Here is a 24,313-nt window from a genome sequence, read left to right on the forward strand (position 1 = left end):
TTCCATATTACAAGCTCTCCTCATGTCCCTATTTTATTTTCAAGTATAATTTAGTTATGCCAAAGATGAACTATTTAATCTTAGAATCTTCTTGTTCATTTGATCTATCATGCTCACTTTTCCTTGAGCCTCAGAATTTTCAGAGTTATGGGTGAGTCAAGTTGTGAAGGCACAAACTGATTTAACCACATAAAAAGATTTATCTAGTTTATACATGATATCTAGAATGAGTACCCATAATTCTGCATTCATTTATTTTGTTTCCTCTAGGCCATGACTGAACTTATAACTGAAATCCTATGGATAAATAAAAATGGTCAGGCAAGATCCACATGAAAAGATCTCCAACAGATTTATCAGGTGCCATAGATTCCATATTTGGTTTCAGGGCAAGGCTCAAGTTAGATTGAGAAGCCTGAAATTTGGGGATTATTATATACTTTAATTTTTTTTCTCATTCCTTCCACATTAAAGGTTTGAAATTACATTTCATCAAATCCTTATAATGAAAATCTTTCCACATCATTTACAAACTTTTAGCCCATGACCTAATTCATTGTATAAAATTCCAGTGTGAGAGAATTAGAAAATCCCTTAATACTATTTGACCTGTATTGGGATATAAAATAAGCCACTTTTATATTTTTTAAATAAAGAATGTATTCAAGACAATTCTAAGAATCAGAGAAAACCTTTCTTAAGTAGGACAATTGAGTTTAAGACAAAGGATATGAAAAAGTACTAGAGAGGATGGAGGAAAGTGATAGTACTTGGATGGGGAGAAGATAATATGGAATAAGTGATTTAAAGTCAGCATAATTACCAGGAACTAGCATAGTAGATGTGAGTTCTGGAGTTTGCAAAAAATCCACATTGCTCCTTTGGAATGCCTTGCTGTAATTCATCTGAAGATGGCTGTATAAATTAATTACATGTCAGTGCATTTTCATTTAAAATTTTTTTTTTCCAAAATAAAATACAACAGGGGTTAAAATTAAATGTAGCATGGGATTAAATATGAAAAGACTGAATTCAGGATTTTTTGAGGGTCAATAGACTTGAAAGTGAAAATCCAATCTGAATTCTCTAGGGGAGGTAGAACACTAGGAAATTAACTTAAACTATAGCAAGATTAAACAAGTGGAAAACATCTTGACTAAATGATTAAATATTTCACAAGCAATTACCATGAAATTGGCAGCGAGGTGTCAAAAGAAGATAAGAGTGCTAGGCCTAGAGTCAGGAAGACTCAACTTTGTGAATTCAGATTTTGTCTCACTAGTTGTGTGACCCCGGCCAAGTCCTTTAATCCTGTCTGCCTCAGTTTCCTCATCTTTAAAATGAGCTAGAGAAAGAAATGGCAAACCACTCAGTATCTGCTATGAAAACCCCAAATGAAGTCATGAAGATGTTGGATGTGACTGAAAAAACAAAAACCACATGATTATGGATTTCATCCTTGAGTTTTTTTTTTTTTTTTAAACTTGTTTTGAGAAGTTTATACTTGCAAGAAGCTAAAATAGTTGGAAGTTTTGTGATCCCTTTTAAGTGTATTTCTCGTTTTTCTAAGTTGATGATAGGTCACATCGGAATAGCCTTCATTCTTTTATTTCATATAGCCTGAGGAGAAAATATTTGTGTCTATACACATTAAACTTCAAATGCTTAAAAAAATGTATGATTCTATTTTTGTGAGTACAACATAGTTTGCCATTCTCCCATGCTTTAATATGGGCTGTCTTCGTAGATGAAAACAAAACACCCCAGTAGTGAAATGATCACAAGACCAAAGAAACATTGGTGGAGAATCTATAAAAATAAGAAAATTGTAAATATGAAACTTGAATTTCCAAAACTACTGGGTTTCATTACTTTAATTTCCATATGATATTTTTACTTAAGAAGCATCTGGATTGGAGGACTGACCTGGGTAGGTTTTTGGGGTATTGATTAAAACCCAATTTTAACAGTATCTTTTTCAAAGTCATCCTTTGGCAAATTATGATTTTCTTTTACTAGCCCTACATTCCCCTTCTTTCATGTCTTATAACTGCCCATTCCTATACCAGGTAATAGAAATTATTTCCCAGGGCTTGTGAAATCACATCTACTTTTTTGTTCTGTACATAAAAACTGACTTACCTATTCCACACGCTGCTATTCTCCCAGAACTCATAAACTATAAAGCGGGATTCCTTTGCAAGCTTCTGAATAGAAACACTGAATTAAAAAAGAAAATGGTAAGCAGGATTCAAAGAAAACCAATTTATATATGTCATAATCGCAGTTCATATGTACTTAGAATTCTTTGGTGCTTAACAAAAATCTTTCCAGATAAGCAGAGCAAAATACCATTTTATGTGTACAAAAAGGTTTAGGGAAGAGAATGATTTCAACTGTGGCATGTGGGTGAAAATTAAAATACTCTGCTTGAAAAACTTCCAAATGTCTTTGACTTTTTTTAATTTGAATTTTTGGGATCAGAAAAGCAGTATGTGGTGGTGTGGATAGGGTCCTGATGACCTGAATCATGCATTTGATATCCTAGCTATGTAGTCAGGTGACATGTATTTCACTGCTAAGTACCTAAATAAACTCTAAAAATATTACAAATTAAAGTTAATACACATCTTTGGAAGGCATGTTAAACATGAAAAGTTCAGGTTAAGAGAAAATCAACTTTGCAAGTTTAGACATGGTAGTTTTTAGACTTAAATGAACAAAGTAGCTTAGATCAAATTAAATCGGAGGAATTAGAACTCAATTGTTGGAAAACTGACTACCTTGTTTTGAGTCAGGCTTGAGCAATTTAGCTCAAATGATGTTAACTTCATTAAATATATTGTTAAAAGCATACAGAGGCAAACTCAAATCCTTCAACTCCTATGGTTGTCTTTTGTTCCTATTAAACACTGTGATAGTATCTGAAGAAATTTTTTTTTTTTGTCATGAATTCTGAATTTTAAAATGGGCCTCACTGCAATATAATTGGGAGATAACATGTCCTCTAGATCTTAAATACATGACTTCCTATCCATTTTCACGAGCTTCAAATACAAAATCCTCAAGATAGGTGAGTTATTTACTTGGTCCTAGTTTGTTCCCTATTAAGTTCTTCATATCCACTAGTCATTAGTGAAGAAAAAATTAAAATTAAAAGCCATAATAAAATCCTGAAATTGAAAGCCTTTGATCACATAAGCATATTTATAATTAGGCTATAATTTATATCTGCTCAAATGGCTTTGTTAACTCAATGATGTGAATATTCCAGCTAGTAATGTAGAGCATAATCCATGACTGCCAGCTCATTTTGTGTGACTAGTCAGGAAATATTAAGCATTCATAGGGTCAAAGGAAGACACTGTAGTATTGGCTATGTGTGCAAAGTTGAAGACATGAGTACTTAAGAAGTTTACAATTTAGCTAACAAAAAATAAATTGGTCAAAGTTAAAATTTAGCTAGAAAAATCTTAGAAAACACTAAGCAACTATGTACCAGGCACTGTCAGGTGCTGGAGATAAAGATCAAAATAATACCTACTCTCATGGAGTTTTATGTTCTAATGGAAATATTTTAGATCCAGAAAGATGTAACGGAGCCCAGCTCTGTTTTATAGTTGAAAGTCCAGAGGGAAATGACTCCCAATATCATGCATTACCAACCCACAGAACCTCAAGAATTAGAAAAGGCTTCAGAAGTCATGTAAATTCCAACTCAGCCAAGAGTCCCCTCTAAGGCAGCTAAGGAAAGCATTTGGGCCTGGAGTCAAGACCTGAGCTCAAATTTGGCCTCACTTATTAGCCATTTGGCAAGTCATATAACTTTACCTCAGTTTCCTTATTTGTAAAAGGAGCTGAAGAAGGAAATAGCAAATTACTCCAGTTTATTGGCCAAGAGAACTCCAAAATGAAGTCTCAAAATTGGACATGACTAAGCAATAGTTTCCTTGAGAGCATCCCCAACAAGGGATTTCTCTTGAAATCCTTGGAAATCTTGGACTAGAACATAGAACTAAGGCAGTTTTGGCAGGGTGGGGTACCTGTTCTTACAAAGCTCCTTAAACAGCTCTACCTTTCCGTATAATTCTCATCTCTCCTCAGCATTGCTTCCTGTAAGCAGGCCTTGAGATGTCAGGAAGCATAGTCTTCCTCATGGCTTAGTTTAAGCATCAGTTCCTTAAACAAGATCCTCTTCTGTTACCCCAATTTCCCAAACTGGGATCAGAACTCCCAAACTGCTCTTTGCTTAAGAATTTTGTTAAAACTACTTCATTTTCAAATTATTTGTTAATCAAGATATCATTTAACATTTATTATAGTCAATCTTTTTTTAAAAATAAAACATTTAGGAACAGCAAAGTAGTGTCATAGAGCAGGGCCTGAAGAACTGGCAGAATCCAAAACTAATATCTGCCCATTAACTAGCTGTGTGACTGGTTAAATCACTTCATATCTTAAAGACTTATAATTTACTTTTCTGTGAAATGATTTTGGGTGATTATAAAGAAAAAGTAACAAAATGTTATATAAATATGAATTATGTATCATTCAAATGTTTTTCAACTTTAAGATTAATGTTCAGAGATTTTCAATTTTTGGAAATTTTATAGAAGCGGTTTGAATAATGCAAAAATGGTTATGGTGTAACATGGATCATTAACATGCTTAATTAGAAAACAAAGTTTTATAGTTTAAAATACTAAAATATTGAAATATTTTTTATGTAATGTATTGTCAGTGGAACTTTTTTTTCCATCTGTAATATGATATAATTTGAAATGTTGGCCACGGGTCACAGTCCTATAAATTGAATATATAATAAGGTTTACTTTTAAGGTTTAGGGATAGGTGTCTTAAAAGATAGAGTTCATATTTTTTCTAACCAAGGGCTAGGTAGTTGGGTAATTGGGAACTAGAAGTAAAAGATCATTGGATTGTCCTAAGGAGACAAGATTCTCTCTTACATGTTCTCAATTAGTGGATAAGGTGAGTATCTCTAAAAGGAAAGATTCTTATATGTAAATCATGTACTAATTTGTTCTAGTTGGGAGTTACAATGTATCCTTACATTCAGAAGACCAGAAAGAGCTAGCCTTGCAAATATAGTATAAAGGGCATTCCAGGAAACTAAATTATGCACACTCCTAGAGACACTTTATATTTGTATATTAGTAAATCTAGACTCATTTATCATTTGTATGACCTTGAGCCTTAATTTTTTCCTTCATAAAATGAGATCAGATTATTCTTGTTCCATGTTCTTGCAAGACCCCTTTTGGGGTTTTCTTGACAAAGATTCTAGAGTGGTTTTCCATTTCTTCAGTTCATTTTACAGAGGAAAACTAAGGAAACTGAAGCAAATAGAGTTAAGTGATTTGCACAGGAGATTGGATTAGATAAATTTAAGTTCCATTTTCATTCTAAATTTTTAATTTTTTAAAATAATGTGATTTACCTAAAAGCGGCCACTAGGTGACACTGTGACATACAAAGTTTTGGAGTTAGAGACATCACTTCCAAATGGAAGCTCAGATGATATGCATGTGTCACACTGTACATATAGTGATTGTCATCTAGGTCCTCTTTGAATATGAAGGACAACAACCAAACAACCCCTTTTTCTTCTACTGCTTTTCCCCAGTCATTTTTTATAGTTTTTATTATTTGTTGGTTGGTTTTTGCCTTTGTATAGCTTTTTTTCTTTTTCTCCCAAAGACTTCTCTACTATAGATCAGCCAGGAAAGATGTAACAAAAATGTGGATTATTTTTTTAAGCTCAGATTTACCAGGGAGAGAAGCCATTCCAAGTTATTTACTATTATGAAAATTTCATTCACTTTAGTCTTCCTTGAGTTACCCATTTGGTTCAGTGCATCATAGGATTCAGAGCTGGAATTGACCTTAGAGATCATCTACACCAACACTAAAAAGCAGAGTGTTGTGAAAAGAATACCAGATTTAGAACTTCAAATCCCAGATCTTCCACTTAATACCTGTGTTATCCTGGGCAAATCTTAAACTTTTTGCCTCAGTTACTCATTTAAAGTCCTTTCTAATTCTAAATCTGTGATTCTATTACAATCAGAAAAGTAAATAAGTAAAAAGAATCCTAAACTTAGAGTCAGGTAATCTTTCCTCTAGACACTTATAAAATGAGGATATCTATAGAGACATTTCACTATACACTGTCTACTATAAGGATAAAATGAGATGATTTAAGCAGTGATTTTCAAACATTTTGGTCTCAGAATTCCTTTTTATTCTTAACTTTTAACTATCAATTACTGATAACAGTTTCAGTTTCATGTTAACTCTGAGGTACCACTTCATATCTCTCATTAAGCCAATTAGCTTAAGATGATAGGAAAAGATAATGATAAATATTATAGGGGATGTGGGAAAACTGGGACACTAGTAATATTGTTGGTAAAGTTGTGAGATGATTCAACCATTCTGAAGAGTGATTGGTATCTATGTCCAAAGGGCTATAAAACTCTGTATACCCTTTGCTCCAGAAATCTCATTACTGATGCCAAGAGAAGTGAGCAGAACGAGGAGAACATTGTATACAGTAACAAGATCATGTGATGATCAACTGTGATGGACTTGGTTCTCAACAATGCAGTGATTGAAAACAATTTCAATGGATTTGTGATGAAAAGTACCATCCACATCTAGAGAGAGAACTGTGGAGACTGAATGAGGATCAAAGCATACTATTTTCAACTCTTGTTGTTGGTTGGTTGAGTTTTTTTTCTCCTGGTTTTTTCCCTTTTGGTCTGATTTTTCTTATACAACATGACAAATATGGAAATATATTTAAAAGGATTGCACATGTTTAATCTATATCAGATTGCTTGCTGTCATGGGGAGGAAAAGGTAAGAGTAAGAAAAAAATATGGAATACAAAGTCTTACAAAAAGGAATATATATTCATATATATGTATTTGGAAAAATAAAATACTATTGAGAAAAAAAAAGACTTTTTTCTACTTTAAGATCATGATAAACATCTAGTTTTTGGTATTTTTGTTTTGGAGTCAAACGTGGTTTCATTAATGAAGGGAACTCCTAGCAATTAAACTTCCTCCACCAATTCAGATTGGTAACTACAATTAGGGTTGGAGATTTTACACAGTTTCCTGAGAAGGTAAATGATTTGCCCAGGGTCACAAAACTAGTATGTATCAGAGACAAGGCCTGAACTCTGGCAGCTAGATGGCTCAGAAGAAGCTATGTGTTCCTTGGATAAAGTACTGGACCAAGAGTCAGGAATATCTGAGTTCAAATCTGGCCTCAACACTTTAATTAAAGTGATCCCATACTAGGCAAGCTACTTAATATTTTCCTTAGTTTCCTGGACTACAAAGTGGGATAATAGCACTTATCTCTCATGACAATTGACTCTGAAGATCAAGTGAAATAATACTTGTAAAGGACTTAGCAGAATGCCTGATATTAAAAGATGCTTTATGAATTCTTGTTTCTTTTCTGACTCTAAAGTTTGTTCTATATCTGTTATGATAGCTATAAGAGAACCATAAATGGGTTCTTGATTGAAGTAGAAGTACTGCTCTTGGAGAAAAGAAACCTGGATTTGAATCTTGTCTCCATCACTTATTGGCTATACACAGCTGTATCCATTCAGGAAAAGACACTTAACCTCTCTCACCCTCAGTTTCTTCAGTTGTAAAATGGCAACAATAATAACCATGATACCTAACTCACAGGATTGTGAAGATCCAATAAGATCAGTGTTTTACAAATGTTCAAGTGTTAATATAGGTATGTGTACATCATTATGATTATTATATTCTTGTAAAAGCATTATTTCAGGAACATTATTTCAGCTATATGTGTAGGGTGAATTCAATTGACTATAGGATTTCAAACTCTATACCATACTTTTTCCATATACCTGTTAGTTTTTCATTCTTAAATAGTTCCCTTGGGTTTTGATCATATAACACCCTCATTTCATAGATGAGGAAACTGAACGTCAGAGAGGTTTTGATTTGCTCAAGGTCACATAGCTGATTATCAAGAGAACCAGGATTCTAAGTTGCATCTTCTGATAGCACTCTTTCAGTTGTTTGTTGTTCAGTCATTTTTCAGTTGTGTCCAACTTTTCATGATCTTATTTAAAGTTTTCTTGGCAAAGATATTGGAGAAGTTTGCCATTTCCTTCTCCAGATCATTTTACAGATGAGGAAACTGAGGTAAATAGAGTGAAGTGATTTGTCCAATGTCACATAGTTTATAAATGTCTGAAGCCAGATTCAAGAATATGAATTTTCCTGACTACAAGCTTGGTGCTTTATCTACTGCACTATGTAGCTGCCCTTCTATTGTATTTTATATTATAGGTATTATACCTATTTAGATACCAATTCTACTTAACTCCAGTGCCTTCTTTCTGTTGTTTTTTTTTCTAAATTACAAATTATAGCTCATTTGCAAATAGTTGTTTATATATTGTCTCCCTCATTAAAGTGTGAGCTTCTTGAGATCTGGGGCCATCTTTTCCCTTTTGATGTATCTTCATAACTTAGCACAGCCTCTGGCACACAGTAGGTGCTAACTAATAGATACTAGTTAGAAAACTTTTGAAGTGGTTAGTTGAGGAAAATTTCCTTTTTTTCTTTTCTTTTTTTTTTTTTGTTGTTGTTGTTGCAATTTTATAACAGCTGGAATCTTTACTGGGATAGACTGCCAATAGAATAGACATAGTTAAGTTCACTTGTGGTTAAGATAGCCGATATTTCCTTGGAACAGTTGGATACCATTCTACCAGGTCTGGGAGAAGGCATATGTGAGTCTTCAATGATCTTAGACTCTTTTCTCTTTTCTTCTTTCATTCATCCTTCAGTTCTGATCCCCACTTGATTCCCCAAGCTTCCCATTTTAAAAAATGTGCAATTTATAATAAAATTGGATTTGAGACCAAGGACAGTTTAGGAAATGTTTAGTTAAAAGCTTTAGGCAACATGAGAAAGAAAGCCTCTAGTGTCAGCATGGCTTAAACATTAACTTTTATAAGAGTCATTTTTAAAGATGTGCCTTTCATATATCTACCCTTATTGAAGATAAAAAGAAATACTTGGCATGTACTGTCTGCCTCCCTGGCCCAGCTCTTTTATGTGCAATAGATTACTTACTGTAGGCACCCACTTTGGGAGGAAGCACTTTCCACATACTGTTTCAGAGCCAGGTGGAATTCTTCCAAGTCTTCCTCTACCACAGACATCTGACGCTGAACAAGGAGGATATGCTGTGGGGAAGAGACTTGTGTTAGGGCATTAAATCAGAACAACGGTCACATTTGCCTGTTCTACCTCTGCTTTCTGCCCTTTGATGTTAACTTCCAATTTCCCACTTGTTTCTCAATTAGCCAGGGAATCTTATTTATGATATCTATTGCTGGTGCCTCATGGATACCCAACTTGTAAAATGGCACAAAAGCTATCACACACAGATATAGTTATATATTTATATACACATACACATACATACATGTTATATAATATTTTATATATAATATATGCATATAAGTATATTTATGCAGTGTACATGTATATTACACACATGTATATGTGTATATAAATAAATACATAACCATATACAATGTTTTATGTAGATTATATATATGTGTGTGTATATACACATATATTTTATCTACAGGGTGCCGCAATGTTAAATTTTACTAATTTAACACTGTACTATACACTCCCATAGAGCCATCTTTCCTAATCCATTTTGTCTCCTTAGGCAAGTCATCCACTAAATGTAAGAGAGGATCAGGGCCCTACTCTGTATATCATTTGCAAAACAGCTCCAATTTCCCTTTTGGTGTTTTGGGAAATTGGAGATTTTTTCAAGACTTTCTCCAGTGAAAAGGGGGAAGGCAGGAGCATATTCTGCATCCTTGATGATTCCATTTCAAAATTCTTTAGTGTCCATATAACAGTTTGAAAAAAGTAAATTTAAAAAGATCTTCTGTGTCTCTCAAAAATAAAAGTGAAGTTTTTTTCTCTGCCTTCCCAATGGGACTATAGTTATAGAGATTTTCCCTATCACTATACATTGGTTGCTGGACTTAGACCTGGTATTCTTAGCTATTGTGTTCTGCATTACTCAGATTTGCCTATTAGCAAAGAAAACTTTAACATTAAAAACAAAATAAAACAAAAATTTTAAACCCCTCAGAATATAAAATATATAAAGCTATATACTGTGCCTAAAAGCTCTGAATTCAGGTCCCAGTGGCTGGAATGGAGAACTTAATGAAAGCCCTGCCCATTTTTTTTTAAAGAAAAAAGACTTTTTTCACATTTCAGGAATTTTCTGAATCAGCTGCTGAGTTCAAAATCCTTCAAACCTGGCCCTGTTCTACCTTTCCAGTCCTTACTCCCAATATGTATCCTCTCCTATCTAGTGAGCCTGGCTTCCTGGCTGTTCTTTAGACAAAATGCTTAAAGTCTCAGCTCCTGGCCTTTTTTTTTTTCTGGCTGTCTGCCATATCTGAAATGGTCTCCTTCCTCATCTCTGCCTAATGTTTTCTCTGGCTTACTTTGAGACCTAATTAAAATTCCATATTTTCAGGAAACTTTTCCCAACCCCCTCTTAGTTTTTATGACTTCCATCTCTTAATTATTTTCCTATTTATTTGTATATTTTTTGTTAGCATGTTTTCTCCCTCATTCAACTGTCAGATCCTCATAAGCAGCATTGTCTTTTGCTTTTTTTTTTTGTTTTGTAACCCCAGTACAATGCTTGGCACATAGTAGGTGCTTAATAAATATTGATTGATTGCTATGAAGTTCAAAGCTTGATCATGATGAGTTTACATCATTAAAATGGGGATTATGTTAGGAAACTCTAAAGGGCACATTGTTTATCTTGATCAATTGCAAAAATATTAATTTCAGGGCAATTTGGCCATTAGGAACCTCCAGAGATAAATGGCACTAACATTTTATTTATATCCCAAAGTACTTATCAGAGTCATGAAGTGGTAAAGGAAGTAATAATTCTCTGTCTCTTATAGCTACTAAAGCAGAAGCACATTAATTTTTGTATTCTCTAATATTATTATACAGTGGCACACAAGAAAAAAATTAAAAATCATCTTTATAGTTATTTTTACAGTTACATTTTTATTGACATTTTTATTTTAAATCAGTTAAATTTACTCCTATATCCACGATCTTTTCTCCCAGAAAACCATTATTTATTATCATGAAATTTTTTTAAAAGGAAGTATAGAAAAAGAATTAACAAAACCAACCAGTAGATAGAAAGATCTGAAAATATTTACAGTGATCCATAGATATAGAAGCTCTTTGTATAAGGAATGTGTGTGTGTGTGTGTGTGTGTGTGTGTGTGTGTGTGTGTGTTCTAAAAAGTTAAAAGTATATGTTCATTAAGAGAGAATGGATACTACATGGGTATATCCAGTAGCACTTTGGTGTAGTGGGTAAGGGTTTTATTCCTTGGAGTCCGTGAATCCACAGGTATATGGCATTGGGTTTCCAGAATAGCATTTAGCTCATGGTAGTTTTTGCAACAGCATAAGCAATCATATTAAGGCCTGCTTATCCCAGGTGTGCTACTCATGACAAGAATTATATATGTATGTTTTTTGTGACTTTTTCCTTCATTCCACTTAGTGCCTTCTTTCTCAGTACCTATAGCTGGGTCTTTCCTATCATTGAGGAAAATGTTTCAATAACTTGTTATTGTGAGTAGTTTTTCAGTCCTGTCTGATTCTTCCTAATTCCATTTGCAATTTTCTTGGCAAAGATACTGGCATGATTTGACATTTCCTTTTCCAGCTCATTTTACAGATGAGAAACTGCCCAGAGCCCCACAGTTAGTAAGAGGCCATATTGGAACTCACAAAGAGAGGTCCTCCTGAATGCACATTTGGCATTTAATCTACTGTGCCACTTAGTTGTCCAGATTCAATAAATCATCTTGCTCTAAAATGTTATTATAAGAATATTTTCATTTTACATAATATTTTAGGGAAGATAATTTCTGAGCCAGGGAGCATTTAACTTTCAATAGTGCCATTTATGAAAGAAAGCATGGTATTTGACTGGGCAGATATTTTGGGGAAGGGGAATATTGGGAAATTATCATACCATACAGATGATGACCTTCTCTGCCTGTTTATAAGGTCACAATTCAACTTCTTTGAATTTTATATATTTAGATTATCTTTTATCTGTCTTATTATCCTTTCTGAGTCTCAATAGTGGGAAGAAAACAGTATATGTTCAAAGACAAGTGGGAGAGATAAATGAGACAATAAACCTTACAAACAATACTTTTGTAACAGTAAGCTCTTATTTTTCTCAGCTGTTACATGGCTCAATTGTTGTGAACACAAAGAAAAATGGAAAAAAATCTGAATACATTTCCTTGTCCTATCCCTGAGCACTTCAATTTTGAAACATAAGTTTTTGAAAATTTATTGAATAAAATGTTGAAGAGAAGATATAGTACTTATATGGACTTTAATCCATCAAAATTATTTCTAGAATTGCACATGTTTAAACATGCTTGCTATCTAATGAAGGGAAGAGGACAGGGGAGAGGGAAAAAAATTGGAACAAAGGTTTTGCAAAGGTGATTTCCAAGATGGAAAGCTGAAAAGAATAAGGATAAAGAAATGGGATGGGGGGGATTGTGCCCATGGTAATAGTGAAGGTGAAGGAACAACAGAAAACATGTACGTGACATCTTGTTCTTTGTATGTCCTTATATCCATGCTGGTTAAAGCAGGACATGGTAAGGAAGACAGAAAAGCTGATTTTTTTGAACTGATGATTAAATTCAGAAATATCTTTTTAAAAAAATTAAAAGCTTTAGCTGAAAAAGAAGGAAGAGACCCCATTCTTTTTCCATTAAGAATTTTTTACATTGTGTGGCTTTTTCATAACCCTTTTCAAGAACCTCTCTGTCCTCTAGCACCTGTACTGGGCTTTGCCCTTTCATTTACTTGTCTTTTATATCTCTTCTCATCTCACTCAGGATCTGGAAACAAGGCTGAATAGCTATGTATCCATCACTTCCTGCTAAGTCTTTGTAGTAGGTTAACATTTTATGGCTTAAACAGTTCATAATTCTCCCTTCCTCAGGCTCCCAGTTTCAGTATTTCCACAACTAAACAGGGTGAAAGTTCATCTTCTTCTGGAATAAACATGGAGATGCTATTTACACAGAACACTTCAGGGACTTCTCCATCTGGTTTTTGTGACTGGAGCTGACTTGGCTCTCATAGGTTTTCCTTAATGAGGCACTTAAATATCATTTCCATTTGCAAGCCCCATTTGCAAAACAAATGATTCTTATACCTTCAAATGCACACATTATGTTATGGTGCTGTATGCATAAAATGTAGAAAAATCAGGCCTTCTGCTATAAAGCAGTGTCCCACAACACTGACAAACAAGGCTATAGGACATTGACTTCATTACCAATCTCACTTGCATTCCTATTGTGATTATTTGGCCCTTATTCACCTAGATATTAACAATGGGAAACCAGTGGATCTGACCCAAATTACTCTGGTGATATAACAACTAAAACCCTAGTGTATCTCTGATGATAAAGTGGAAAATTTGGGGGTCAATAAGTAATGGCAAGCAGGCACTTGAGGGCTCTGAATGGATAGCGCCCTAGTGAAACTATCATAAATGAATATATTTTATTATATAATTTTTTATTAATCTAAAAACATTATTCTGAGATGGGATATATAAAATTCGATAGAATATTAAGTGGGCCCAAGATATAAAAAATGTTAAGAACTTCTGGGTTTAAAAATATGACTTCTAGAGTTTCTTATAAGTTTATATTTGTGATTTTTTCCAACTGTCTTTCTAATTCTCTGCATGAAATGGTACCACTTTGGCTGGACAGCTCCACTTTCTTAGGCATGTAAATTGTTTCTTTTTCATATGCTTTCCCACAAATCAGCCTTTAATGATTACTTAAGGGGGCACAGATGAAATGAACCTGTTTCAGCTTCATAGCTCATGCACTCTTCCAATCTTGTTTTATACTGAGATAAACAAATTTGTGAGAATGAGTTAAGTCATCCATGCAAAATAAATGTTTGTGACATTTCTGGAATTAAAAATAATATACTTACTGATTTAGTGTTTCCTTCATAAATTTCTTCCTCCAGAGGCTCAAGCTTTAGGTCCTTATGGTTAGGAGGGGGGGAAAATCATATAACACAGGGATTAGCACTTTAATAATATAAGATTATACATTTGAAAAATCTTTTGGCAACATATGCTATCACTTGTTTCTTGAATTATTCCTGACTTCTCAGCAAGGATACAGTGGATTGAGCACTGAGCTTGGAAGCAGGAAGATCTGAGTTCCTATCTGGCTTCAGACATTTATTAATTGTTTAATCTTGAGCACGTTATTTAACTCTGTTTGCCTTAGTTTCCTCATCTATAAAATGAGCTAGAGAAGGAAATGTTAAACTATTTTAGTATCTTTGCTGTAGCATCCCAAATGAGGTCATATGGAGTCAGACATGACTGAAAAATCACTAGCCAGCAATAACAAGAAAGACAGACTGGCGTCAATTTCTAGAATTGATTCCTTCCAGGTTTCTTTTTTCAGCATTCAGCTTAAGTACCATTTTCTCCATGAAGTTTTCCCAATTTTTCAAACTTTAATCCCTCTTGTTGACTTTTCCTTTGCACTTATCACATTTTAAATTTAGATTTTAAGTTGTATATATTATACAATATATAAATTTGTATGTACATATATATATATATATATGTGTGTGTGTGTGTGTGTGTGTGTGTGTGTGTGTGTGTGTGTGTGTGTATGTATCTTTCTACTAAATTATAAACTCCATGAGGGCAGATAACTATGACCTAGATCAATGTACACACAAAATAGATGCTTAATAAATATTTCATGAAAAAGAAGCCTTATAATCTCAAGATGTATAAGAAGTTCTGATATTAGATTGTTGGAATGAGGAGCTCTTCACTCATTTATAAGCTAGAAGAGAACCTTTCTCCAATAAAGTTTTCTAATGTCTCATCATGGTGTACAGTTTATTCTGGATTCTTAAAAGCTAATCAAGCATAAATTCAGGCAAGTTCTACCAAGATGGAAGGGCTTTAGTTATATGTCTGCCAAGAGACTGTGATTCACCAGCCATCTTGTGCACTTGAATCTTGGACACTATAAATAGACAATGAGTTGGACTTAAAATTGAATAGGAGTGTGTGGTCTGTATCCATTGGAAACTGCATGTTTCTTTAGATGGCTCCAAACTACAATTCTCTTTGAAATAGCATTATTCTTCTGATAATAGTATCTGACTGCCAGTCATGTAATATTATAAGAACTGATCTTGAAGCTTACCCAAAGGTTATCAGAAAGATACATAATATACTGTGACAAATTTCAAATGAAGAATGGTATCAAAAATATTTAATTGGGGGAAAATAATCATACAAGGAAAAAGTCACACAGGGTGAGTGAGTGATAATTACTGAATGATTTATGGAGTCCACTGGTCCATCTATATGATGCTGAAACAACTGGAGGAAGATGCCCGGTCATTTGGTGGATTCTCATTTGTGGATGCATTGGAAGACAGATATGAGAGTTGTATATAAGATGAAAAGAAACAAATGAATCTCTCTGTGTGAAGAAGTAAGTATCAAAGTCAATAACATCACAGGTATATCAAAGTAAGTCTTGTATTTCATTCTGGTGTGATTTGGCCAAATCATATGGAATCTCCAATGATCCCAAGAATGAGACTTATGTAAAGTTGCTCATGAGCGAACCTGGTCCATGTAAATTTAAGGCTGCAGTTCCATTACATGTAGCTGAGACTAGAAGCTGATTCTGTGAAGACCAATTTTATCTTTATAAAACTATAGAATCTCAGAATTGGACATCCATGGTAGAAAGCACTTCTTACTTCTGTACATTTCTATTTCTCAAAGTGAAATTCTTATTAAAAAACAATATACACATATACACATAGGTGTTTAGGTACATAGATATAAACGTATGCAAATACATTCCATGCACAGATGTACAATGGACAATGAATTGGAGGAATAAAGTGTGCTAGATTGTCTTTGGGAAACTAAAATGATCCTTAACTAATTAGTGATCTTAATTTCTCTCAAAAAAAGTCTACCATTTTATAACTATGTTCTACCAATTTAGTATGGCTATGAGTCAAAAATATTGTAATCTTCTAAGAATTCAACATTAGAATTTTTCAGAGGGAAACAGAGAGGTATGTGGTAGGTTCGATCAAGGGGTCACAGATAAGATTTAAAGAAAGACAAAGAAGTATTAAAATAAAAGATGTCGTCAAAGAAACATATGATGAAAAAGAACAATTGGTCTTATGGAAAGAGAAAGGTGTGTAACTGTTGGATGGCCCATGTATTTCACTGATATCTATAATGACATCATGAGAAAGCAAGGAAAAACTGTTGGCAAAACCCCTGTGGCAGACTTATGGAAAGTTATGGGCTAAAACGGCATAGGTTCTGCAGGAACGGATGGGCTGCTATTTGTATGATGATAGGGAACAACATTGTTCCATTTCACTAATTGAAGCCTGCCTATCTTTTCTGTATCCTTTTGAAAATCTGTCATGGGGATTTCACTCTGTCTGGCTTTCTCTTGAAAGTACCCTTGACAAGTGGTTTCACTTCTCTAAACCTCAGTTTCCTAACTGTAAAATGGGAAAAATAAACATCTTATTGTTCAGATTATTTTGAGGATTAAAAAAAATTAAGCATTTGCTATGTACTAAGCACTGTGCTATATGGAAGTATAAATACAAGTAGAAAGAAAGATATTAAGGAATAAATAAAATACTTTCAAGTGTTTTACCAACTTTAAAGTGCAATGTAAATATTATTTATATTATTATTATTAAATAATAAGCTAAAAAATAGGACCTTAGTTAATGCATGACTCCCAATACAGTATCTGATTGAGGACACTATTATTTTTAGTTAAATAAATGTGTGCTGACACATTTTGAGCATCCTCAAATAAATCAGTGAAGGCTATACTACCTCAGTGGGCTGCTTTTCCTGTTCTTGTGAAAGCTCTGATAGCCGCAGTGCAATGATGAGCATTCAGGACAGAGAGCAAACACAGAAAGAAAGGGAAAAGATAAAAGGATTCTCACCTTCTTCTCCAGCCTATCAATGAGCTTCTGGAGTCTGTTTATCTGGGTCATCCATTGGTTGTCTTCCTCTAACAGGCCTTGGGGAAGATAAATCATGGTGACAGTTTGCAAAATTTCAAGCACAGTAGCAATACTGAAAGAACTGACAGTTTTTCTTTTACGTTGAAGAACTCAGTGTATCTGAGTTAACTTATTTTTTGTTTTTCAGTATCTTCAGTCATGTCTAATTCTGACCCCACTTGGGATTTTCTTGGTAAAGATACTAGAGTGGTTAGCCATTTCCTTCTCCAGCTCATTTTACAGATGAGCAAATTAAGGCAGATAGGGTTAAGTGACTTGCTTAAGGTCACATAGCTGGTAAGTACTTGAGGCCAGATTTGAACTCAGATCTTCCTGACTCCCAGCCAAGTACTCTGATAGACTCATTGACCTACCCTAAATGAATTCAATAGTTCATATGTTAGAATAGGAGAAGCACATGCTTATTGGGTTATTAATTTTTCTGGGCACATTTCCCTGGTTGGAATAATTTCTGAGATTCTTTTCTTCAAAACTTATTAAATCAGTTTTCAGTTTTTCAAAGGGAAAGAGCAGAGTTGTGAGGAGCTTGGCAACTATACACCTAGGCAAGGAGACTGAAGGAAATGAGGATGATTTGGGAAAGCATGATAATCATCATGATAACCTGGAAGGCATAAGGAGAATAGAAAACTGAATTCAAATCCTGTGACTCTGGACAAGTAAGTCCATTAATAGAAAGACTGGAAATATCTTAAGGCACTAATTTGGGTAAATTGTCATAGTGCATTAAAAAAAATTCACAAGTCAAAGAAGATAGAGATAGAATGAACATTTTTATTTCTAAGTAAAATTATGATTTTGACATCAGGATATTCCCAGCCTTTTAGTGTTTAACCCCTCTGAGTCTTGGTTTCCTTTTCTATAAAACTGTAGTATAGCACTTACAGTATAAAATTAGATAACCCTTATACAAGTGAAAGCTATTATTGTCATTATTTAGCATTTGAATACACAAGGAATTATGTTTTGCTTGGCATAGAGGATGGAGTGAGAAGCAATGAGTTGAAGAAGTTTATTTAATTCTAATATATGAAAAAACTTCTTAATATTTAGGGCTACCTAATGGTGGAATGGGCTACTTCCAAGAGGGTGAGCTCCTTTTTTATTGGAGTTATTCAAAGGAAGACTTGATGATAGTTTCTTTGAAATAACCATTGGCATTTATACATTGCTTTAAGATTTGCAAACTTTATTTTTGTTAACTCATTTGATCCTCACAAATTCCCTGTAAAGTAGGTGCTATTATCATTTTCATTTTACAGATGAAAAAACTGAGATTGAGAGAGGTTAAATGATTTGCTTGAGAATACTGTAGTTGAACTCGTGATAAACTATGATTTGGATTGAGATCTCTTCCAACTTTGAGATCCAATGTTATTTAGTCATTTTTTCAGTCATGTCTAACTTTTTGTAACCCCATTTGGGATTTTCTTGGAAAGATATATACTAGTTTTCCAGTTCCTTCTTCAGCTCATTTTACAGATGAGGAAAAAGGTGGGTCAAACAGAATTAAGTGATTTGCCCAGAGTCACACAACTAGTAAATGTCTGAGGCCAGATTTGAATTCAGAAAGATGAATCTTCTGATTTCAAGCCTGGTTCTCCATTCACCTCTCTGCCACTTATGTGAGTTTAGGGCTGATCATGATCATTATCTCTGCTTCTTTCTTCTCTCTCACTTGAGCTTCCCCTCCCCTGTCTCCATCTGATTGTTTGCTATAGAACCTCAGGTACATTTTAGGATCCTTTGCAGAACCATACCCTCTTCTAAGTCACCATGGTGCTGTAGCTGCATGAACAAGACGAAGGTCACCACCTCTATCTAAGGGATGGCTCTGTACTCAGTATTTATTACCTTATTCAGCTTCATTTTCAGAACAATCACTGGACAGAGAAAGTCAGAAGTCTACTTTACCTGGGCTACTCATATAAAACTGAGGACTGATGGGAGAGAAGCTACTGTGTCTCTGGACTCTGCGGCTGGATCGTTTGCCGGGCCATGGAATTGACAGGACTTCTGGTTTAGTTGGGCCTTGTCTTTAACAACAAAGAGAAAGATATAATCCTGATGTTATTTCACAGAATCACAGAATTTTAGAGTTTGAGGACATCAGAGATTTTCTAGTGTAACTCATCACCTTTAGCCTATTATCCCCCCCCAAAAAAATATTCCATTTACAACATAATTGAAAAATGGTCATCCAGACTTGTGCCTGAGAACCCATATCTTTCAAGGCAGACCATCTCACTTTTAGATGTCCCTAATTATTATTGAGGTTTTTTTTTTTAAATTTAAACCTGAATTTGTTTTATCGTGATTTATACTTATTTTTTATAAAGCTTTTTATTTTAAAAAATGCATAGATAATTTTCAACTTTTACCCTTGCACAAAATCTCATGATCCAATTTTTTTTCTCCCTTCCTTCCTTTTACCCCCTTCTCTAGATATCAAGTATTTAGATATGTTAAACATGTATAATTCTTCTATACATATTTCCACAATTAATATGCTATACAAGAAAAATCAGGTCAAAAGGGAAAAATAATGAGAAAAAAACAAAATGCAAGCAAAAAACAACCAAAAAGGTGAAAATACTATGTTGTGATCCACACTCAGTCCACACAATCCTCTGTCTGCGGGCAGATGGCTCTCTTCCTCATAAGACCATTGAAAATGGCCTGACCCATCTCATTGTTGAGAAGAGCCATGTCCATCAGAATTGATCACCTTGGTTTATGTATTTGTTTTGACTCTTCCTCTAGGAACAGGAAAAAAAGGTTCTAATTCCTTTTCCACAGGACAGAACTTCAAATAATCATATACAGTTTTTATGACCTTTTTTACTCTTCCCCTGTTTAGGATAATCAAACCTAAAGTCTTCAGTTCTCAAAAATTATGTATTATTAGACCTTTTCCATTCTGTCTACCCTCATGGATAGTCTACATTATCACAATGCCTTTTCTAATTGTGATACCTAGAACATAATAGGATTTGTGATACCTAGAACTCCAAATGGAGTTTGATTAGCTTCTTTTTTATTGGATTACCCAAAAAAAAACCCCCCACTAATTTCTGGCTTATTTTAATTTTATTTTGATTAGTTGTTTTTGGCTGCTCTGTTGCATTATTGACTTGTAGTACTGTCACCAAATTTCCAAAGTTTTTTTCAAATAAACTGCTGTTTATATATGTAAGGCTATCTGACCATTCTTTGCTAATTTGTATCTGTAAGGTACAAGACTTTTCATTTATCCTTATTAAACATCATCTTATTTGTTTCTGTCTAAAGTCCTACAATGTTAAGATTTTAGGAATACTGACTCCTTATCATGTAAAATAATTAATATGGAAATGTCTTACATGATTATATATGTATAATATATCTCAAGAAGAGAGGGAAGAAAGGCTAGAATTTGAAACTCAGAACTTAAAAAAAACAAAAACAAAAAGTCAAATGTTAAAAAATTATTTTGACTTGTAATTGGGGAAAAATAAAATATATATTAAAATAAAGAAAAAAAGAATACTAACTCTTTGTAAAATGTATTTTTCTGACTTCAGTGACAGCAATTGTCTGCTTAAGAGAAAAAAAAGCCTGGAGAGAGGGTTGCCTGGTTTGTTTTTTTTGTTTTTGTTTTTTTTTTTCTCTAAGTAGCCTCTAGAGACATAAGAGAAGGAACTACATGTAGACTTAAGAGGCAATACCTTTTCCCCCATTTTCCTCAATATAAACTTTCTGAGTAATAAGTAATGCTCATGGGTTGTTTTTTGTTTGTTTATTTTTATGATTGCTGCAATTCAAAATATACCCTTTCTGAGACTGACATTGATAGTAAAATTCAATTGGTACAAAATCCTTTTATTTTCATTTCAGTGATTGTGTTAACTCCCCTTCAAAACTGAAGGCTGGGAGCCATTAAATAGATGTATTTTTTTTTTTCTGTGTCGTGTGAATTTTTTGCTTTTGTTGTCCTTGTTTCCATGGTCCTTTCACCTAAGATTTCTAGACCCTGGGACTGTAGTTTTTGGGAACGAATACAAACTTATTCAACATAACCAAAGAGTTTGATATGGCCCTTTTATTTCCAATTCCAGCCATACTTGAGCCAGTGACCTCTAAAATGAAAACTTCTACAAATCATGAACAATACCTTAATCCTATTCACTTCTCCTGAACTTATATTGTTTTCCGTTCCTTCTCATTAAACACAGCTGCTTGCAGCTGCTAGCAGTCATGAAATGAGAATGAACTCAAAACCATCCTAGGGACTAAAATAAAAGAAAAATGGTTGTTCCTTTTAAAAAGAATCCCTGCATGGTGTTTATTATGGAACACAAATGTGCTGCAGGTAGCCACAGAAAATCTAGGCATTGGTGAATGGCCAGAGAACTTGAGATGTAAAAATTGTTCTTCACTGGTATGGTTGATTCTTAAAAAAGAACCCACTTAGTTCCAGTAATGCAAAACAAAAGAGACAATAGAACAAGTCTTATTTTCTCATTAGGCAAATGAAATTTGTTTCATTGTACCTTAAGATATTTTGTCTTCCATTGCAGAGAGCCAGCTGAGAATTTGAAAATTCACTATTTTTGTTTTTCTAAAGCTATTTTATATGATTAGCTATTTAAAAAGGAAGCATGAGGGTAGAAGAATCCGAATCATTAAATAAGACCTTTAAAATTCTATTTTAATCCAGTGGTGTACTTTGCTTTTAATTTCATCATTGTCTATATACAGGACCAAGACAATCATACCTCTCCTTCAGTCATTCACTAGTGTATCTCCATTACCTTAAACCAATTCACTGAAATTCCCTGCTGAACATAACCTCCTTTCCTTTCATACTCTCACTTTATTGGACCTATTTTATGATTAACTTCTTATCCCATTCCTTACAATGACTTTTCTAAGCTTTTTTCCCCATTGTCCGAATTCTTCAATTCTACAACTGCCTTCTTTGTCATCAACTCCTGGCTTTGATTCTTGTTTTTGTTAAGAACAAGGCCCTATGATGAGAATTTTTCCAACTTTCTTGCTTTATACCTCAATACCACTCAGGTCTTCACTCATCTTTTTCTCTTTTCCTGATATCTCAGAGGAAAAAGTAGCTGTCCTCTTTGCCAAGCCTAACCCCAACAATTGTCCCTGATTCAATTTCTACCTGCTAACCCAAGAATTTACTTGAGTGATCATTTCCTATGTCTCTGTGTATTCTTTTCCCTTTCTCTATTGGCTCCTTCCTTTGCACTAAAAAATATAATCAGATCTCTTCTTATTAGGTTAACGAGTTATATGCATTTATAATCAGGTACTGTGCCAAACACTATGCTAACCCCTGAGAATTTATAATAAACAGAGGTAAAAATTACAGCCCCTGCCTTCACAGGACTTATATTCTAATAGGGGAGATAACATGTAAAGATCTAAATACAGACATCATTTTTGCATATAAATGGAAGATAATCACATAGGAAAGCCCTAATAACAAAGAAGAGATGGGCCTGGAATTGGACAAGGCTTCTTAGAGAAGATGGGATTACTGGTGAGTTTGGAAGGAAACCAAGAAATAATGGGGAAGAATATTGTAGATATGGGAGGGTATTGGATCTCCAGTGAAAATGAGGAGGTGAATACAACCCCAGCAAAAGGCCATGTCTTTGCTAGGAACTTAGTGGTTAGAGAGGCCAGAGGGACATTGACTGGCTTATTTTGCCCTAAGTGGGTCATTTTAAAAGATAACCTTTCTTGAATTTCCTGTACACAATTCCTTTCCTGGTATGGTTCTGGTTTGATGTTAGGTTCAGGCTACAACAGTGAGGTCAGCCCAATGACTCCATAGACCTTCAGTGTGGTGGTCAGTCTAATATTTCTCTTCTTCCATACTTTCCTTCAGAGCCTCCCAAACATTGAACTAGCTCTGGCAGTGCTGATATAAACCTCATTTTCAATGTGTACATCCCTGGAAAGCATACTGCCAAGATAAGAGAACTTATCCACAGGATTCAAAACTTCTCCATTTGCTGTAACTGATGGTTCTGCATTTGGATGGTGTGTTGCTGGCTGATGGAGGACCTGTGTTTTTTTGGTGTTAATTGTTAGGCCAAAATTATTCCAAAGATTATCTGGACCCCAGACAGTTACTGTCTTCAATCAGGAGGTTATTCCTTCCCTATATAAAATCTTACCCTCTTCCTGTTAATTGCTAGTTCATTAGGAATTTATCCATTTTATGGTGTCAGGTCATTATTCCCATCTTTTCCCTTGTTAATGAAGAGTTCATTAGGAGCTTTACCTGTTTACTAAGCATCATAATGGTGGATTCATTAGGAATTCTTCCTTGTTCATTGCCAGGTATGGTAGGGAACAGCCCCTGTCTTTCTTTGTTGATAGCTAGCATTCCCTAGAAACATAGCCTGTCTTATGGCATTAGATCTTATTCCCATCTTTCCCCTTGTCAATCACTAACTCCCTTTTAACTCCTTTGCCTCTTGGGAGATGGCATAAGTCTACAAATTCTTTTGGGCCACCTCATAAATCAACCCCAAACCCTAGTATATTTGGGGGGTTTAGCCTCCTGCACCTCATCAAAAAAGCACAGCTGGTATGGTGTGTAAGAGCAGCAAGGAGACCAGTCCTGGTCTGGATCACAGAGAACTTGGAAAAGAATAAAATGTAAGAATATTGGAAAAGATAAAAAGGAACCAGGTTGTGACATGTTTTAAAAGCCAAACAAAACAATTTAGACTTGTTCCTAGAGGTTATAGGAAGCCATTGGAATTTATTGAGTGTAGAGGTGACATGGTTAGAGCTATGCTTTGAGAAAATCACTTTAGAAACTTGAAGGAAAATGGATTGGAAGGGGAAGAAACCTGAATTTCTATCCTAACAAAACAAAAGGTATTGCTTGTTTGATATTTCTACTCTTTAAAATCCTTATCCTAAATAGAGAAGATGACTGTCAATCAGGGAATAGCTAAACACATTGTTGTATATGATTGGATGGAACG

At 34.3% G+C, this 24,313-nt stretch overlaps 1 protein-coding gene across 5 annotated transcripts in view; it reads right to left on the minus strand.

Annotated features, from left to right (window-relative positions):
- NECAB1 (N-terminal EF-hand calcium binding protein 1) overlaps positions 1-24,313 on the minus strand; it is a 199,655-nt gene that overhangs the window by 4,327 nt on the left and 171,015 nt on the right. For 4 of the 5 annotated variants that reach the window (XM_074269811.1, XM_074269801.1, XM_074269831.1 and 1 more), the window contains 6 exons: positions 19,218-19,339; positions 17,223-17,299; positions 14,166-14,219; positions 9,162-9,274; positions 2,143-2,220; positions 824-915 (listed from right to left, as the gene is read on the minus strand). In XM_074269811.1, coding sequence (XP_074125912.1) covers positions 824-915; positions 2,143-2,220; positions 9,162-9,274; positions 14,166-14,219; positions 17,223-17,299; positions 19,218-19,339 — 536 coding nt within the window. Of the gene's footprint in view, positions 1-617; positions 916-2,142; positions 2,221-9,161; positions 9,275-14,165; positions 14,220-17,222; positions 17,300-19,217; positions 19,340-24,313 lie in introns of those variants that run through there. The other variant, XM_074269792.1, reaches the window with a different exon arrangement.

This window comes from Sminthopsis crassicaudata, chromosome 1, assembly GCF_048593235.1.
Source record: "Sminthopsis crassicaudata isolate SCR6 chromosome 1, ASM4859323v1, whole genome shotgun sequence".
Taxonomy (NCBI): Eukaryota; Metazoa; Chordata; class Mammalia; order Dasyuromorphia; family Dasyuridae; genus Sminthopsis; species Sminthopsis crassicaudata.